The sequence below is a fragment of the Budorcas taxicolor genome, chromosome 2 (genome assembly GCF_023091745.1).
Source record: "Budorcas taxicolor isolate Tak-1 chromosome 2, Takin1.1, whole genome shotgun sequence".
NCBI lineage: Eukaryota > Metazoa > Chordata > Mammalia > Artiodactyla > Bovidae > Budorcas > Budorcas taxicolor.
In genome coordinates this window covers 5,625,332-5,644,906 of record NC_068911.1, presented here as the reverse complement: position 1 = coordinate 5,644,906, position 19,575 = coordinate 5,625,332, and the positions used below count along the sequence as shown (strand labels likewise).

The window sequence follows — 19,575 nt, the reverse complement described above, 5'->3', positions numbered from 1 at the left end:
CAAAATTTGGGAAGCACGGTGAGAAAAATCCAACTTAAAAAAAGAATCCCATGAGGGCAACTACTGGAGAGAAAAAAATACTCTGCTTGAGAACTTGCAGAAGCGCTTAGAAAGCGACGGCTGAACCTTCTCTCGGGAAGGCCCACAGGCCAGGACACAGCCCCTGCCCAGCTCACCTGATTGGCTGCCATTGGGGAGTTGTTCTTAACCCATTCTTCCACGATTTTCACCACGGACCGGAGGATTTTGGCATCGGGGGACTTCTCGATGAGGGAGGTCAGGATGGCCTGAATGAAGTTCTTCCTCATCTCCATGCTCATCACGGCCAGGCGCGTCTTCACCAGCTCCAGACTCAGCATCACCAGCTCACTGGTCCCTGTGCACGCGAGGCACGCCGGCTATCCCCAGCACCCGAGCGGCTGGGTCCCGCCCACGCCCTCCCCAACGCTTCCGCCCCGCAACGAGAGCTCCGGCGTGGGAAGTGCCTCCCGGCTCTGACCGCACCCCCGTGCCAGGGCGGCCCAACAAGAGCCTCCTCACAGGGCAGGGAATGCCAGAGCTGACGGGACCGGGGCCTCGGCCAAGCCCTGGAGTCACGCGCACGGCCCCGGCGGGCTGAGAGGTGCGACCCCCACAGCTCCCCTCCCCACAACACGTCACCCGCGTTCCGGAGCTCACAACTCGGGTCTGGACCCTGAGACTCCATTCTTTAGAAACGGTGGCTCTGATTTGGCCATCTCCGCTTACAGCAAAGCTGTCAGATAACTCTCAGCTAGTGGCAGAGACTCCTCAAAGTCTCTTCTTTCTCACATTCACAACTTAAAGGCATTTCACTCTAAAAGAGTGCTCGACTCAGACATTTCACTCTGAAAGAGTGCTCGACTCTGGTGGCCAATGAGACGTTCGGAATCGCTCTGTTAAGAGCAAATGATGACGAACATGAAAACAGTGGGCAGCGGAGCTGCCAGTCGCGGCGGCCCCGCTCAGGCGTCGCGGCCCGAGGCGGGGCCGGCCCAGCGTGTCACCTGAGGCGGCCTCCGTGCTGCCCGAGGCGGCCTGCGGGCTCAGGTGCTCGCGCACCATCTTCTGCAGCGAGCGCATGAAGACCGAGATCAGCCTGTCGATGTAGCTCGGGTTGTTGCTGCAGGCGGATTTGAGGATCATCAGGGTCCCTGCGGTGGGGGGAGAGCCAGGGGGTTTCTGAGTCTCTAAAAACTGAGTCAGTCACAAAAATGTCAATCACCCCTAAAAATATTTAAACAATGCGCTAGACAAAAATGGGCCGTTTTTGACCAAAGTACACACTGATCTGAAATGCTGACATTGCCGTTGAGCCTGAGACAAGTCTGAACTGCTCAAGTCCACTCGTGTGTGGCTTTTTTCCAGCAGTATACACGACAGCGCCACACGGTCCTCAGTCAGCTCAATCTGCGGACGAGACACGGTGGACGCAGCGAGACCCTGTACAGACGCTGAGGCCGACTACACTCACAAGAAGACTTTCACCTGCATGGGGCTGACGGCCCAGGCCCCAAACTGTTCAAGAATCAGCTGTAAACGTCCCATAAAAGCTTACACCACGGACCTTTAACAACCCTGGAGATGGGGGTGGGGAGGAGCACGTGTGTCCGAGGCAGGAAGAAGCTCTGAGGCTGGGCGGGGGGTCTTTCATCTTCAAGACCCCACGGGACAGTGGCCTTGTGTGCGCCCAGCCACTCGCAGACACTCTCAACAACACATTGGCTCAGAGCTCCTCCCGACAAGCTGGGCCCTTCCCAGAAGGGAAGCCCGTCCAAGCGAGCAGAGAGACATGTGCAGGAGGGGTGCGCACTCACCGAAGAGCTGGGAGGGGCTGGCGCTGGCGGCCTTCTCGTAGTTGGTGAGCCCCTCGTAAATGACCTTGCCCACGGCCGCGTACAGGCACTCCAGCTCCTCGTACTTGGAGGCCACGCTGGAAGTGCCTGAAACAGGAGTGGGACTGTGGGGCCGCGGTCGGCTTGGCGGGCCCTGCCCGGCTCTGAGAGACACTGATTCTCCCCAGGCCAGCTCTGAGCTTCATCATCTGGGACCCATGGTGACCCTCACCCCACGACACGTGGCTCCCAGTTAATGGAGCTCAGTGACCACCTTTCATGTCCTCGAGCCTCAACTCAACCCCCTAAACACAAGGAAAACATGCCAAGATCCTATCTTGCCAGCTGATCAACGCTTTACCAAAATGTTTTAACTGAACTTTCTTTTAACCTTACAGAAACGGTAATGTTTAGCTGATGAAGAAAAACTGTATTTCCCAAGTGGACCAAAAAATGTAACGCAAAGACTTTGTAAAGTTACATCAACCTTGTTTTTTTTAAAAAAAAGAAAGTCTCATGGTACGAAAAAAAAAGCTTGGATGATAAAATGGCTTACTTATATGGCAAGCAGAGGAGGGAGGAGCACTCTCAATAATAAGCTCTGGGCCCACCCAGCCAGGCGGAAAGAAAAGAGAGGGGAGTACTGGCTACGTACTGGGCTCGGTGGGGAAGAGGCTCATGAGGCGGGACAGCAGGCTATGCACGGCCCGCAGCACCTTGGTGTTCCCGCACGTCATGCACGCAGCCACACCACGCTGCAGGGGCTTGAAGCTGCTCAGGATGGCCGGCGGCTGCAGGACGGTGAGCAGGAAGCTCAGCACTTCCAGGCCGGTGCAGATGTTTCCGTAGTTCACCTGGTTCGGCTGCTCCTGCAACGGGGGACACGGGCCAGGCGCGGATGAGACAGCATGTGAACGCTGGCGATGGGAGCAGGCAAGCAAAACCTGAGTCCCGTGCCACTGAGCACTTGGGAGGTGAAACCAAAAAAACCCAGAACCACCAAGGGGTGAACACATCAGGTGTATAAAAGGCCGCCATATTCTGGGACTACAGTAAGATTTCACAATCTTCGTTTCAATAAATTCGCCTTAAGCATTTAGCCAAACTTCCTTTAAAAAGTTCACGAAAAACATTAGCATTTGGCTTAAGAAGGCAACTACTGCAATGAATTTTGCTTTTCACCTTTCATGTTTTTAGTTCAACTACATACATCCTTCCAAAAGGAAATATCCTTGAAACTGTGTATTGTAAAATCAACTTCACAAACTGTCAGCACTAAAAAAAAAAAAAGAATAAAATAGAAAACAGAGCACCAAGGTCCTTAGTAAGGATTTAAGTTTGGCTTCAGGACACTGTGTCTGTGGCTCACACACACGCGCGTGCACGCGTGCCCGACATGGATGCTACTCTGAGGTGGACTCTGGGGAAAAGGCAGAAGTCAGTGTGAGCACACCCACTGCTCTTGGAAAATGTAAACCTGTGAAGGGGCTGAGCTTGAGTCAACGGTGACTAATTCTGATAGGAAAATAATTCCCTTTCCAATAGAGGAGAGAAATCTGCAGGTATCTAGCAGTGAAGCCTAAGGCTAGAATCAGAGCACGCACTGCAGACCCAGCGGGCCGACCGCTCTAGAGCTCCCGTGACACAGGTAACCTGTTGGACCATTCAATACACTTGAGCAGCAACACTCATCTTTGCAGCACAAAGTAACAGACATTTACCGCAGGTTTTAAAATCTTCAAACTGAAAGCTTTCGGGTTTCACCAGAGACCTAGACAAACAACTGCGTCCTGGTAACGAGACGGATAAGGCAAGAGAGCAGCTTCTGCAACCTCCGGGCAATCACAGGACCAAGAACATCCAGAAAGCCATCAAAAGATCGGCACTTGGGGCTCTCTCTTAATACCTGACTATTCGGTGCCACGTTTATTATTCCATCTGGATTCAAAATCTCAACTTCATTTTAAAGACTGTTGACTAAGTCAATTAAATATGCTTATTCCGGGCTAGCCAGTAGGTCGTTTTAAGCAATGAGTCCATGAAAGGCAAGGGCACTACTCTGCTTCCAAGACTCCTGGTTCTGCCCGGGGTAGAGAGGGAAGCACGGCGCTCTCTCCTCCTCTGCTGGCGGCCAGAACAGCCGTGGGAGAAGCCCCGACCGGCGGAGGGGGGGGGGGCTCAGGGGCCACCATCCCGAGGGCGCCCGCACCTACCACACTCATCAGCAGCTTGTCGAACCACTGCAGCTTGAGCTCTGACTTGGCCCACATGTCCGGGCGCAAGGCTGTCTTCAGGAGGGTCACACACCGGCGGGACAGCACCTCCCCAGGAGAGCCCGCCGCACTGGTGTTGTCGTTGACCTAGAAGTTCACGCAGGTCAGGCCCGAGTTACCCTGCACACAGGGCCCACCCGTCCCGGCCTCCACTGGGACCCTGCCCCCTCACAGTGGGTCAGTGGTGACCTGCACTCTTTTGTGCAACTGAAGGGGCGGCATCGGGGCCTCCCCAGCTGTGCCCAGCACGCTGCGGCACTCAGGGAAGGATCGGCTGACAGTCGGGTAGCTTGTTTCTAGCACTTAGAGATCCTCGAGAGTGTTGCGAAATAGTATATATACACTACTTCTTAATAGCTATAAAACTCCTTTGTGAGGGAAATCTCATTTACAAGGGTTTCTTTGAAATATAAAAAGACAAAGTTTCAGAAACTGATTGCCAACGATGGTGTGAAAATATGTTACTGATGTGAGTGGTAAACGAATGCACGTTACAAGGCATCTGAGCCACTGAACGCTGCCCACTACTCGTGTGGGATGGATCATTCCAACACCCTCATGACACAGGGCACCTGAAAGTCAAGTAGTCCAACCCAGGGTCACTGAACACCACCAACATGCTGTTAATTGTAAGATATGCTACTATTTCATCACTAATGAAAAAAAAGTTATAAAAAATCCTATTATAAAACACAGTCAGGTTTCAGGAACATCAGCATGTCACTAAACAAATGAAATCTGGTAAGAAAGGGACATGCTCCTAAAGACAAGCTCTCAGACCTGGTTTGTCTATTTCTTTTCTGACCGAACAGACGGCTGAACTTGCCGAGTCTACTGGGCAGCCTTCGTTCAGAAGGACTTTCTCTTCTGACCGAACAGACGGCTGAGCTCGCCGAGTCTACCGGGCAGCCTTCATTCAGAAGGACTTTCTCTTCTGACCGAACAGACAGCGGAGCTCACCGAGTCTACGGGCAGCCTTCGTTCAGGACGCCTAACCTGGGGCGCATGGGGAGCATACCTGGCAGGCCACGCGGATGAGGAAGTTCACCACGGTGTCCGTGTGCTGCTTGTCAATGGGCTTGGCGAGCAGGGAGTCGGCGCCCGGCAGAGACTGGCTCCGCCCAAACACCTGGAGAGGCAGCAGAGCGTGCTCAGGAGCGCGGCCTGGCCTCGGCCCGCCCCGGGGCTGCCCGTGCTGGGCACCAGGGCACCCCCGGCAGGCCCACAAACACAGCCTCCAGAGAAGGGCGGGGCCTGGGCCACCCCCGAAAGGGAACCAGGTCCAGGAAGCGGGGGTGCGGGCCTCGTGGGGTGTGGCGTGGCGCCCGGCCCGCATTCCGAGTTCCTGGATGAATGAACCGCTGGCGGCCCAGGCCCGTGCTCTCACCGTGCTGATGGCGCCCGTGGCCGTCCTGAAGCGCTTCACCTCCTGCGCGGAGTCCACCGACAGGCCTCTCTTGATGGAAGACGAGACGGAGGTGACCCCTTCTCCACTCGAGTTCGGGTCCATGTCTGAATCGGGCTTAAAGAGACGCACCCACGCTTGACTCTGCCGACAGCTCTCCAGGGAGAGGTGTGGGGAGCGCAGCCGGGGCCGGCGGGAGGGGCTGCCACCCTACCTGCTGGTCCTTGACCCGCTGCAGCTCCCACTTGATGACGACCTCGGACAGGTCCACGGCCAGCCGCCGCTGCTCGATGGTGACGCTGGGCGTGAAGCCCAGCCTCTGCATGGCGCTCACCATGTGCTGCACGAGGTGGTGCCGCACCGGGTAGTACACCTGCAAACGCGGTCGGTCACGCCAGGGCACATGCGGGCACACGCACGCAGCCCGCCTCGGCCTCAACGCGCGACCCAACCTTCTGCCCAACAATTCTGAGCCCTAACTTACGCTAAGAAATCTCTCAACACTGTTTACAAGTATCACTCCCCCTTCATTCACTGAGTTCCAATATAAAAGCGTGTTTTTTAGCTTTTAAGGACCATATTTTTACAAATGCTGAAATAATGAATTTTTGTTAGGTAGGCAAGTCTCGTCACATGTATTAAACTTCAGATGATGTCATAAGAGTTAGCCACGCCAAGAGGCAAATTCCTGATTCTAAGGAGCTGACTGTGAAAGAATAGATTCTCAATCCTTCTCCTCCAACCAAAAGTCTATAAAAGATAAGCTACTTCAACCCTTTCTCCTCCACCCAAAAGTCTATGAAAGATAATCTACATACAAATAAATACAAGAAGGAGATGATCTGATTATAGAAAAGGAGACGCCAGTGAGCTCTTCAAGAATTAATGACACCACTTCCCACCTTAAAGTAACAACTCGCCTGTATTCACAGGCAACTGAGTACAGCTGATCCTTGAACAACACAGGGGTCGGGGTGCCCACCCTCCACAAAGTCAAGAACATGACTACAGAGTTTAGTCAGTCCTCGTATCCATGGTTCCACCTCCACGGATTCAACTAACCACAGATTATATAATATTATTACAGTACGTATTTATTGAAAAACGTCTGCACGTGAGTGGATCCACACACCGCAAACCCTTGTTGTTCAAAGATCAAGTGTACTTACAAGAAAATGTTGTCTTGGACAGAAAGAAGCGTATCCCTAGGATACAACCAGTAAACTACAGCACTTTCCATGTTGTGAGGCCACACGCATACTCATGCTAATCTACAGAAGAGAAATATCTTCTCTGAAAGATGAGGAGTGGGGAGTGTCTCGCTCAGTCGTGTCCGACTCTTATGCGACCCCGTGGACTGTAGCCCGCCAGGCTCCTCTGTCCATGGGATTCTCCAGGCAAGAATACTGGAGTGGGTTGCGATTTCCTTCTCCAGGGGATCTTCCCAACCCAGGGATCGAACCCAGGTCTCCTGCATTGCAGGCAGACGCTTTACCCTCTGAGCCACCAGGGAAGCCCAGGGAAAGATGACAGCCTCATTACCGCAGAAAAATGAAAGATGAGGGAAACTCCAAAGCAAATGCCCGAGAGCGTATCAGCACCCGCTCTGGGGCCTCCACGCCCAGCCACAGCACGTCCCACCTTGAAGTGCTGCACAATCAGGTGCAGGATGTGGACCAGCTGCGGGACCGTGTGGCCCTCCTCCACGATGATCTTCCTCGTCCAGTGGGTCAGCATCTGGTGCCCGTCCTCCATCCGGGCCGGCACCGCCGGGGTCAGAATGGCCATCGCCTGCCTGACAATGGCGCGCGCTTCCATTGCATGCGCCTTGAGAAGACTGTGGAACACCTGGGACAGGACGGAAATTCTCACGTAAGGACGGAGGCTTTAACAAGCGAGATGAAAATGGTCACTCAGAAACAAGGCATTATTTCTGCAAAAACAGTCTTTAGACAATGCTTGAGGCTCTCTTACTGGGAAAGCACGTAGTAGTGACTGTGTCTTTCATTAAGTTTTGATCTGTGAAGATGTCTGCTCTAATGTTTCCTAAGCACCTAGTGTGTGCCTGTGCTGGACTAGGCTCAGATGGTAAAGAATCTGCCTGCAATGTGGGAGACCCGGGTTCGATCCCCGGGTGGGGAAAATCCCCTCGAGAAGGGACTGGCAACCCACTCCAGTATTCTTGCTTGGGAAACCCCTGTGGACAGGAGCCTGGCGGGCTACAGTTCATGGGGTTGCAGGGAGTTGGACAGGCCTGAAGCACACACATGCACACAAAGCCAGCCCCGGCTTTCCCAGCGTGACCAGCACGGAGTTGGTCGAGGGACACAGATGATGGACAGGCTGGCAACAGTAGGACCTGCTGAACCCGGTGCCTGGGAGAACGACAGGGTGTCATAGACGCCCCTGGCGGGTCTCTGGCCCACGGAAGTTCCCAGGAGGGCGTGGTCAGAGGAAACAACCAAGGGTGACTCACAGGATAGGATGAGAGCCACCCCTGACCAGTGGCTCAGTGGGACAGACAGGTGCTCACACACAGGATCACAGTGCACTCTGACACAGAGACAGGGACGAGCTCGGTCAGTCATGGAACTCATAAGCAGGAGAAACCCAGGCTGCGTGACATCAAGGCCCAAACCCACTGAGCAACACCAGGAACGTGCTCGAGATGGTCCACCTGGACAAGGTCAGGAGACGAGGACCCCAGAGTGCCCGCTATCTGGCCACAGCTAACGAGTGGGCTGGGGCCCTGGACGGACACACTTTCAGCAACAGGCAGAGGAGCAGGAGGTGGATGAAGCAGACACCGTATTGCTTCAAAAGCAAGGCTGAGAGGAAGGAGCAGACAGAGCAGGAGTGGGAGGAAGTGCGAGAACAAATCATGGGGGAGGATCCACTGTCCCAAGACGATGGCAAGAGGAGCATCTGTACATGCACCGGGGAAGACGATGAACCAGGAGGAGGCTGTGCGTGCTGAGGGGGACGGGGGCCCTGCCGGTACCTGCAGGACGATCTTCTTGTGGATGGCGAACTTGGCGATGATGTGGGCCAGCAGCAGGTGCCCGCTGTACTTGCAGGCGGGGTCCACGCAGGCCTTGGACAGCAGGCAGGGCCAGGCGAAGGTCATGAGGCGGCGCAGCTTGCTGTTGCGGTTCTTGTTGTTGTCGTGGATGTGGTGGGGCGCGTGCTCCACCAGCAGCGTGGCGAACTGCAGCAGGTAGATGCGCAGGGAGTCCAGCATGTCCGCCTGCTTCTCGGGCTCCAAGACCTGAGGGCACGGGCACGGGGGCCGCTGCTGGTTCTGCTACGCCTGCCACGCAGGGCACGCGCGAGTCTGCACCTTCGCACATGCACACACGCTCTAGACACACACCTCCCAGGGGCACGCACGACTCCACCTTCACACATGCATGCACACACACACATACACTCTAGACACACACCTCCCAGGGGCACTCACAAGCCTTCACACATGCATGCACACACACACTATACACATACCTCGCAGGGCACTCACGAGTCTGCGTCTTCACACACGCACGCACGTGCACACACACCTCCCAAAGGCACACGAGTCTGTGCCTTCACACACGCACACACACTCTAGACACACCTCCCAGGGGCACTCACAAGTCTATGCCTTCGCACAGGCACACACACACACTCTGGACACACACCTCCAGGGGCATGCCACAAGTCTACGCCTTCACACACATACAAACACACTCATACATGCACACACACTCTGTATACATGTAACATTCTGTTACCTCTGTAGCTCCCAGGAGCACTGCACAAGCCTACGCCTTCACACATGCACGCACACCCATGCACATGATCCACACAAAAACCTCCCAAGGGTCACTTGACAAGTCTATGCTTTTACACGCGCACTCACACTCACATGCACATACCCTCTATACACATATCACTCTGTACATCCCAGGGTCACTCGACAAGTCTACACATTCACACACACACACGCACACTATACACAAACCTCCAAGGGTCACTCAACAAGTCTACGCCTTCACGCACGTGCTCACACCCACAAACCCTCTATACACATAACATTCGGCTACCTCCACACCTCCCAAGGGTCAGCTGGCAATCTACGCCTCAGCACACACGCACGCACACTCACTCATAACACGTGTACCCTCTACACAAACAGCATTAAGCTTTACGGGCATGGACTCAATGACGTCACATCAATTTTCCTTTATTATGTACACATTACAAACTTGCTGAATTTATTTCAGTGTTTTAGAGGGAGCAGGGACGCTGGAACACAGGGGACAGAGGGGCCCGAGCATTCCCACACAGGGGGATTCATGACCAAGTTTCTCAATTTCCAAGTAATTGAGTTATTTTTTTTCCTAGTCAATCCTTAATTACTAACTTGTTTTTTAGTATTATTAGAAAATATTACCTACTTCCCAATTCTCTATTCTTAAAAAAGTTGCACTTTTCCATACAATCAAGGGTCTGACAAATTCCTACATGTGTTTCATGGGTATAAGAAAAACGTACACGGAGGAAAACGCTACCTGCCTCAATGGAGTCACACAGACCGACCACACGGTCGAGTAAAAACCCTCACAACCTTCTGCCTCTCGGAAGGCCTGCGCCGGAAGCCTTCCACGACAGCTGTGTTGTCATTGGGGGCCCTTTAGCCCCAACTCCCTCCCTTGGATCTACGGCTTCACAGAGGCCCTTCCCCGGGGGCGCCAGCTTGCCCCGCACCATTGATCCTCATCGACACTTGAACTCCTGACCCCTCACTGGTGGCAGCCCATGGCAGGGCCCGAGTCTGGGTCTCCATCTCCCCACAGCTGCCCAGCACAGGGCACGTATCAGCATGTGGGCCAAAACAATTGATTGGACTCAGCTCTCACTCCCCCAGGAGGATGGAGCTAGGGTCAAAACTGCAGAAGGACGCCTGTCTTAAGCAGCAAAGACCACGGAAAGCCTGGCCACGTGTCCTGTGAACAGCCTCCCCTCTACCTGGACCCCAGGCCAGGGGGTGTGGAACCTACTCTCTTCTTCCCAAGGGCAGTAATTCATGGGCCACACAAGGAATGAAGTGAAGGCCCATGATGAGTGAAGGCCCACGGTCACAGCATTCGACCGCCAGCCGTGCATGAACACTCGGCCCAACCACCTCAACGCAAACTGCGCATCCACTGGTGAAGAGCACCATGGGAAGTTCTCAAGTGAACACTTGATTCCCAAAGCCTCACTTGTGCAACCTGCAAACACTACTGTGCATGAGCCAAGACCCAAGTTAATTCCAGATGTTCCACTGCCGCAGCGTTTCATGAACTTGGCAGCAAAGGGCCACGGTGGTACCTGAGTCCAGTCTCACATTCTCACTGGCTTTTAGTAGATTCTTTTGTACATAGATCATGAAAACACTGCTGACCAGCAACAGGAATTTCTGCAAACAACTGCGACATATGAATTTTCAATGGGATATATTCTGCTTCCCACTGAAATCTATTAATGTCGCAAAGCTAACTGACTCCACAGTGAAGCTGCCTTAAGTTCACTAGTAAGAATGAATCCAATCGTGAAAAATAAAAGCCGCAGGGAAATAACCTTATTTCGATGAATCCATCACACACACACATACACACCCCTCCAACGCTGTGTGTGATTCATGACATCACCTTATTTCAACAACCCATCACACACACACATCTCCCACACTGGTGTGGTTCGTGACGTCACTTTATTGCAATGAATCCATCTCACACACACACACCCCTCCCATGCTGTGCGTGGTTTGTGACATCACCTTACTTCAATGAACCCATCACACACACACACACACCTCCCACACTGGTGGTGTTCGTGACGTCACTTTATTGCAATGAACCCATCTCTCACACACACACACACCCCTCCCACACTGTGTGTGGTTCATGACATCACCTTATTTCAACAACCCATCTCTCACACACACACCCCCCTCCCACGCTGTGCGTGCTTCGTGACGTCACCTTGGTAATGAACACACTGGTGATGCTCTCCGGGTTATCGCCTTCTGGATTGGGAGGTCCTAGGAGCTGCTCTCCTTCCCCCTTCTCAAAGCTGTATAAGAAAGCAGGATTCAAGATATGCTGCAGAACCTACAAAAAAATTTTAAAATGAAGGAGAAGGAAAACAAAGCCAGGCGCGCGCTCTCTCACTAGGCAGAGCCCGCTCGGGCATGCGGCAGCGCCCAGGCAGAGCTCAGTCAGGCTGCAGCTAGCAATCTTGCCTTTCCTGCCGGTGGCAACTGCAGAGGCAGGTGAACAACCTGAGGCAAAGAGTAGACTCGCTCACTGTTCTCACCTCAAACAAGCTGCTTGATAAAACAAAGGCGCTAACACACCACTCGTGAGCGCTGGTTGATAGCTGGACCTGCCGCACGTTTCTCAACAATGAAACTTCCTTCCTAAACAGCCCAGACTGCTCTTCCAATGCCAGGAAAGGCACAGCAGACCATGGGCAGAGTGCCCTGGCTCCCGGGAAAACGAGCTCAAGCATCATGGGTTCTCCTGCGGCAACGGAGGGACCCACCTTGGCTTTCAGCTCATCTCCGAAGTTGGGGTCATTGAAGTCCACAAAGCGAAAGAACAGGGCCCGTTTCTGGGCGATGTTGTAGTTTTGGGGAATCTCCTCCTCCATGTACTCCTTTAGGAAGGTCATGTTGCAGAGGAAGCGACCGGTGAAGGCCCGGAGCAGCTGGAACAGCAGCTCGATGTCTCCGTAATTCTTCCTGCGTGTTCGAATGAGAGGGCCGTAACTGCCGGGGACATCCGACCTGCCCTCCAGCTGCTCAGAGCCACAGGCCATGCCTACACACATAGGGACCCCCGCGACCCACGGCTCAGGAAGAGCCCACGGGGCACCGGACCCCAGGTGCACCCACTTGCAGTAATTCAGCAGACAGTAGGCCAGCAGCTTGGGCTCCTTCCAGTTGGTGGCCGCCATGTTCTCCTTCCGGTGTCTTTCTTGGAAGGTCTCACTGACCCACACGCGCCTCAGCTGGCTCACCAGGGAGTGCTGGCTGGCCAGCCAGGAATCCTCATTTTTAACGATGATACTGATGATCTGCCAAAGAGGAGACGGTGAGGACGTCGGCGGGGCTCTCCCCGTGTCCCGACGGCATGTTCGGGGCACCAGCCATGTGGCGGGGAGCCGCACTACCTTGACGGCCTGGAACTGCAGGTCTAGCCGCAGCGTGCTGGTGCTCGGCGAGCCGGGGCGCACCGCGGTCTGGGTGCCACCGGGCAGCAGCAGCGTGATGAACCGGTTGGGGTTGGCCGCCAGCACGTCTCGAAGAGGTTTGGCATCTTTGTGTTTTAAGAAACTCTGGAAACAAAACAAACAGCTGTTTTAAGCTAATCAAATCCCACAAACTATTTTAGATGATATGAACCCTAAGGTTCTTCCTAAATCTCGAGGTAGAAAAAAAAAAAAAAAGACTACAAAAGCACTCTCTTTAGAAAGTGCTTTTTAGACACTTGGTTTTCATAATTAGAGCAGCTCATTATCCATTACGATCGAAGTCCTGCAAAGGATTCCCGGACCTGAGCTTTTCTCAGCAGGACACGACAACGTTTCTAATGCTCAAATTATATCAGAGAAAAATAAAACCTCAACAGTCAACTACAAATTTCAGACTGTCGAGCAGCACCCAGTCCCAGCCCGGCTCCCACCATGAACATCCGGCTCCACTGCGGGTCGTTCAGCGTCGCCTCCATCATGAACAGCTCCACTGTCTGCGAGGGGTGGCGCGTCAGGAACTTGATCAGAGGTTCTCTGAAGGGACTGCCAGCCTGGAAGACATGTGGTGAAGCCTGCATCGTCAGGGGCTCTGAGGTCTCTCTGGTCCAGCGACCACCGGTGGCTCCGTGTGAGCCTTCTCCCCTCGTGAGTGGACTGCACGCACCACAAGCCAACAGGAACACTCCACACCTTCCTCTGCTAGATTAACCCAGCTGAAGCATGACACTGAAAACACTCCCCGTCAAAGATGCAGGAAGAACGAGGCGAGCCCAAGCTTGGCCTTTACCTCGATCAACATGGCCCGTTCGGTTTTCATCACGACCTCTAGCAAAGGCTTGACCAGAGTCTGGGGCGCAGCTGGGATCAGATGAAAAAGGTTTATGATGGCAGAGCAAATTTTCATCTCCTAATGGAGAAAGCCAGAAATTAGAAAACAGGCCAATTAATCGTGCCAGCCAGAGGCATCAACCTCATACAGACCCTGCTAGGCTCTACTACGTTCGTTCGCAAGGCTCGCCAACAGAAGCAGAGTTAACATGTGAAAAGCCACAACTCACCAACCACAGCTTCCAGCTGTGGCCGGAGGAAACGACCCGCCCTGGGCTCTGCCAGCGGAGGGAGGGGACCGCACACCTGGCGATAGTGCCTCGTCCCCTTGCACGTACACTGACCAGCGTTGGGCGCGGCCTCTCAGGCCGCCGAGGTGAGCCCCCTCGGGGGCAGGGGGTCGTGCCTGTGGCCTGAGCAGTAGAGTCCCCCACGTGGCCGTGACCTCACGGGGTCTCCCCGGTGCAGCAGGTTCCGGGGCACAGACTTCTTCTGCCCTTAAAACTCAGCCACAAAGTCCTCAAAACATACGGGAAGTCTTTACCCAGGAAATAAACTATCAGCGGAAATAAATGACTGACTGTGGCACTAAGAATTTGTCAAGCAGGCCTGAAAACAAAGCTGACAAACTGCTCCCCGGAGTCACGTGAAAAGTAGACTGCTCAGTGACCAATCCCCGCCACCCCGGCTTTGCGTTCTCGGCGTCAGTTCCCCGGTTTTGGGTCCGCCATTTGGGCCACGGGGGCGGAAGATGCCCTGATGTCCCTTGCGGGTGGGGGGCGCCAGGCACCCAGACCCCACTGCAGTAAAATGGGGATGGTAAGCGCCAGTCAGGGGCACCGGGTCCCGGCAGCAGTGGAGAGCGCGCTCAGAACGCTTCTTTAAGCCGAGAGGCCAAACATGAGACGGGTCAGAAACAAGAAGCATCAGCTCAGTGTTGCCCCCGGCCTCCCCTGGAGTGCCAATCTCCAGTGTTTCTGAGTTTGGGGGCAGAATAAGTTACTTTGATCCTCAAGGTCGAATAACCTTCTAACAATGGCACTTTCCTCTCCAAGGAGTTGGTTTTCAAAGCCCTGGCACAGAACCACTGCTGGCCTTCATGTTACCACCGGGAGGGGCGGCAGGAACGACAGGCGTTACCACCCCCACTTTACAGGAGAGGCCAGCGCGGGCTGCACCCCCCGTCCCAGGCCACAGCGCTGGGCCCACCCGAGGGCGCTGTGTGCAGCAGACACATGGGGGACGGGGCGCGGGCAGGGCTGTGTGAGGCAGCTGCTCAGTCAGACGTGTGCAAGAAGGAATGAGAATGCCTCCCAGTTTCTAGCAGGCCTCCTGCATTCTTTGCGGTCGGTGTCTCCTCTCAAGAGGTTGTTAGATGTGTGAGTTCACACAAACGGTATGAGAGCAAAAACCCGAGGGAATCAGAAAAATTGAGATGTGGCAATTCTAGCGTGTAGGCAACAGAAGAACTTAGAAACCGGCTCAAAAAGGTCCTAACGGGAAGCATGCGTGGCCCCCGGACAGTTCACGGCAACGGTGGGACCGACACAGGCCCGCCACAGACAGACAAGCACGCTCACTGCACTCAGGCACGACACACTCCGTCCACCACAGAACCACAAGTCACGGCAAAACCAAGGACGACGACGACCCCTCCTGCACCTCCACTGGTTCTCACCTCTACCCCTTCCACGGCAGGCTGAACCAAAACAAAAATTACAGCATGAAAAAAGGCAACGCAAAGGTAAACAGAACAGAACAGAAAAGGAAATATATACACTGTTCTTCACAGTGCAAGTCATAAACTGACTGTTAATAGGTTGCTCTCACCTCAAACTGACAGAACGGAGACAAGGAGCATCTCCCGCACTCTGAAATGCTCTCCTGAGGATGGGGAGGAAAATCATCTTTTTTCTATGCATGTTATTTACACAGAACTTTCCGCACACTCAAAACACAGTCGGGGTGATTGGGGGAAACAAGACAGGGAAGACAACTGTCAAGAAAGCACACAACAGGTAACAGACGCGCAACAGCAAAACGTACACCTCCGCCCTTCAGAGCCCAAAACAGCCCTTCCGGCGGTGTCACGGGGAGTGTGCTCTTCCCTAAATTTAACAAACAAAGAGTTTTGGAATTCCTGTCCCGGGGGAGAAACTGTAAGACTTTGCTGTATGCAAATACATTTTTAAAAACTGTTCTGTTTAGCATCAGTCAATCAAGATTTTATGTGAGGGCCAAGACATTTAAAAAAAAAACTTCTTTCCCCGCTCAAGCTGGGGCTTAATCCCCATCAATTAGGCATGTTTCAGGCCTGCACACTCAGAAGAAGCCACAGGCCCTGACACCACCCCACTGGATGGACATCTGGGTTATCTTGTGAAGTGAAGCTGTCTGTGTGCCTGCGCATGTGTGTGTAACAGGTGGTCATGAGTTCTCCCCTGTAAGTTCAATGCCAAACAGGCAAACCTTCCTAATGTGGTGATAATGCAAAGCTCGGATCATCAGGGGTAAAGATATCATGGGGAATGATTATTTTTATTCAACTTTTAGCACATTGTCAGTTACAGTTTCTCAGCTGGGCAATGATATTTGGGAATCCAACCAAATAAACTGCTCCTCAATCTGTGGAGCACCCACTGAAAACCATCAGGGTTCAAGAGCAGAAAGGAAGCTTTGCTCTGGGCTGATGCCAGAAACCACAGCCGCTCTGCTTTGGACCCCAAACACCGTGGCCCCTGAGTGCAGAGCCGTGACTCCCTCAGCAGTGAGATGCTCTCGGGGACACGCTCACTGCTGAGCGACAGGCTTCAGCAGGAGCTTAACCAACTCCCAGTACCCATGGCCCCAGCCCTTGTGCAACTGGCCCCCATCGCATGTAAGCTTCAGGGAAAGTTTCTGGGATCTTTTTGATCTAACAGAAGTCGTTCATCTACCTGCTAGGGCTTTAACGTTTATTGTAACATTGGCTGTAAGTTTCAGAGTATTAACAGCTAACTGTAACAGCAAATATAAAATTCAGAGCAAAAACACCTAACAGATGAGAGCTGGGGAAGAGAAGTATAGAGGCACTCATATGCCTACTCCCAAGAGCTTAGGGTTTTCAAACACACTCCGCGACTCCCCCATGAGGATTTCCTGGGGCTTTTTCCCCTATATACACAAATAACAAACCTTCAAAGAGGTTATGGATGGTTTAACACTCCTAAAGAAAGTTTAAAATCCGGGTTCAGTTTTGCTTGTTGGCTGTTTAGAAGCAGCAAGAAACAAAACTCACATAAAAAGAACACCTTAACGTAGAATGGTTAACACAAAGCATAATAAAGCCAAAGTAACAAAACGCAAGCTGGGATGAAACACGGCATCCAACGGGCAGGCACAGGAGCACGGAACACCACGTTAATGTTGCCTCTGCAGAGCTCGGGAACCCCTCATCGGGGTACTGCTGCAGTTCCACGGGGCGGAACAGGAGCTTGTGGAAACACAGCCCACTGAGAGGACGGACATCAACGTTTAAAAGATATTTTAAAAGAGTATTAACATCTGTGAATAAGATTAGAGTCAAAACAGCAAGAAGCATTCATTTGTAACAAAGTAAGTCTTTAGCGACCCACATCAGATCCTTTAAAAGATTTAACTAGAGTGGTTTGCCCTCAAAACTGTAAAAAACTTATGTTTTGAAGTACGGGCCATCTGGCCTTTGGGCAAACAACGGGGGTGGGGGATTCAGACCTCAAGAACACCCGTGCCAGGATTCACGTGATGCTTCATCACGTTCTCCTTGGTGCTGTGTGAAGGCCTAAGACCTCTGCTCAGCTTATGAGGCAATGAGGGGCAGAAAGCAGTGGAAACAGCTGAGCACTGCACCCCGTGCAAACGACAGCTGCCAAGAACCGTCCAGAAAGCACGCTCTATTCACTTTAAAGAAAAGCTAGTAGAAGTGAAAGACTAGCACGTCAAGCTTCCCAGGATTCTCATCAACAAAAACATCGTGTTAAAGTGAACAAAAGGGAGATCTTTTTAAAGAAAACACAAAAAGGAACGTTCAATGTAAGAGAAATAAAAGCGAAAATGTAATGCTAACAAAATATGTGTAACAGGTTACATGGACTAGAGTCACACACAACTAAACTTCTGACCGGGATTTAATTAAGAGCATGGCTCCGGCGTTCGCATCACTAACGGCAGTGCCCGGCGGCGGGGCTGCCCCCGGAAACAAACGAGTCACTCACATTTCCGTCACTCCTCTGGCCCCCTTTGTGGGTGAGGACCACCACTTCCATCCACTTTCGCAGATGTTGCTGTTGAAAAAAAAATACAACCTTAGGCATTTTCTTCTTGACAACGGGAGCATCTCAATTCCAAAATAGGTGAAAACCTATATGTGATCAATTCCCAACCTACTCAACGTGAGAACGGCCGTGTTTCTAATTATTGAAATAGAGCAGCCAAATGAGTGATGAGAGTAATGGATGTCTGCTCACGTTCTATAAACAGGAAGGCTGAATTTACCCTGATACAGCAGGAGATGTCCTGCAACCGGGCATTCCAACAAGAGGACCTGTATTCCTGTTACTCTGTGCCGTGGCGGTCCCCCGAATCTACCCGGAGCCAGCAGCCAGGCTAGGCGTCGGGGCAGAGACGTGAGCCAGCACACGGCACCCCTAGCCTGTGGAGCTCCGGCGTACAGCAGGGGAAGCGAGGTAAAACTCAGGCATCTGCCAGGCGCCAAGAGCAGGAACCAGCTACAGGAGGGCCCCGCAGAGGCGGCCAGGCCGGAGGCAGAGGGAAGAGCATTCCAGGTCGTGTGCGTGTAGACGGGTAGGTACATATCTGTATCATATATGGAAGCTTAAAGGGAAGGGGCTTTGCAATTTGGAGAATTCACTTACATTACACTCTACTATTAGGGCATCACTTACAAATTTTAGGACCAATCAATTCCCAGTTAGGTATTTGGGCCATGGTTCATTTCTTTGGTATCTATAGACACGAAGAAACCAGCATGTGAAGCTTAGAAGCTGCATAAAAAACATGCATGTTTGCCGTAACATACTGCAAAACCGTAAAGTTAACAAATTATATACAAATGTTTATTTACAGAATGCAAAATGAAGTTAATAGCTGAAACTCCTTCATCTGTTTACTCCTCGGGTTTACACACTCTTCAAACAGATCTTTTATTTGCATAGCTATTTCCTTGCTAACTGTAAAAACTCAAAAGGGTTTCTAAAGCCCTTACAAGTTCTTTACTGCATCACTGTCGACAAAGGCCAAACACTGGGAACAACCCAGACGGTCACCAGCAGGGAAAGACGCGGGAGAGTCTGGCACGTCCCCGCCACGAAACACTATGTGGCCGTAAGACAAGGATGAAGAGGCGCTTCACATACCCATCTGAATGACGGGACGGTAAATATAAAAAGAAAGGACCGATGGATCCCACTTCCCTTTGTGGGAAGTAACTGAAGAGATGTACGTCCCACGACAAACGGGAACCACGTCTAGAGGGACACACGGGAGACTGTTCCCGCTGGCTGTCTCCCGGAAGAGGAGCCGGGAGGCTGGAGGGCGGGGGTGGGAGGGAGGCTGTTCATAGTACGCCCTCCACACCTTCGGAGCTGTAAGTCATTTAAGTGTGTAATTCACTTTTTAAACAAGTTTAACCTTTCAGTTTCATCATACACGTCGGGCTTACCATCATCTGATCACAGAATTTGTCATTGAAGGAGTTTGGGAAGAGCCTGGTCACCGAGGTTAGACGATTGACGACGTTGAGTGTCAGGCTCCGATAGTCGCCCAGCATCATCAAAAGCGGGCGCATGTGGGTGTGGATCTGGTCAACTTCTATGGTGGCGCCTTCCAGAAACTGTTAACAGAGAAAGGCCGGGGGAAGATGCCGGAGTCCAGCTCATACTGACCAGAACTCACAGCTGAG

The 19,575-nt window shown here is 52.6% G+C and overlaps 1 protein-coding gene across 5 annotated transcripts in view; it reads right to left on the bottom strand.

The window, feature by feature from the left end:
• TRRAP (transformation/transcription domain associated protein) overlaps positions 1 to 19,575 on the bottom strand; it is a 91,070-nt gene that overhangs the window by 34,392 nt on the left and 37,103 nt on the right. For 2 of the 5 annotated variants that reach the window (XM_052636085.1, XM_052636086.1), the window contains exons 30-49: positions 19,336 to 19,506; positions 17,870 to 17,938; positions 15,468 to 15,521; positions 15,316 to 15,336; positions 13,597 to 13,716; positions 13,241 to 13,360; positions 12,729 to 12,893; positions 12,451 to 12,632; positions 12,099 to 12,297; positions 11,537 to 11,665; positions 8,533 to 8,799; positions 7,173 to 7,379; positions 5,746 to 5,904; positions 5,514 to 5,648; positions 5,145 to 5,255; positions 4,067 to 4,213; positions 2,509 to 2,722; positions 1,836 to 1,961; positions 1,026 to 1,172; positions 177 to 376 (exon numbers count right to left, since the gene is read on the bottom strand). In XM_052636085.1, coding sequence (XP_052492045.1) covers positions 177 to 376; positions 1,026 to 1,172; positions 1,836 to 1,961; positions 2,509 to 2,722; positions 4,067 to 4,213; positions 5,145 to 5,255; positions 5,514 to 5,648; positions 5,746 to 5,904; positions 7,173 to 7,379; positions 8,533 to 8,799; positions 11,537 to 11,665; positions 12,099 to 12,297; positions 12,451 to 12,632; positions 12,729 to 12,893; positions 13,241 to 13,360; positions 13,597 to 13,716; positions 15,316 to 15,336; positions 15,468 to 15,521; positions 17,870 to 17,938; positions 19,336 to 19,506 — 2,943 coding nt within the window. The remainder of the gene's footprint in view (positions 1 to 176; positions 377 to 1,025; positions 1,173 to 1,835; positions 1,962 to 2,508; positions 2,723 to 4,066; positions 4,214 to 5,144; positions 5,256 to 5,513; positions 5,649 to 5,745; positions 5,905 to 7,172; positions 7,380 to 8,532; positions 8,800 to 11,536; positions 11,666 to 12,098; positions 12,298 to 12,450; positions 12,633 to 12,728; positions 12,894 to 13,240; positions 13,361 to 13,596; positions 13,717 to 15,315; positions 15,337 to 15,467; positions 15,522 to 17,869; positions 17,939 to 19,335; positions 19,507 to 19,575) is intronic. The other 3 variants (XM_052636089.1, XM_052636088.1, XM_052636087.1) reach the window with 2 other exon arrangements.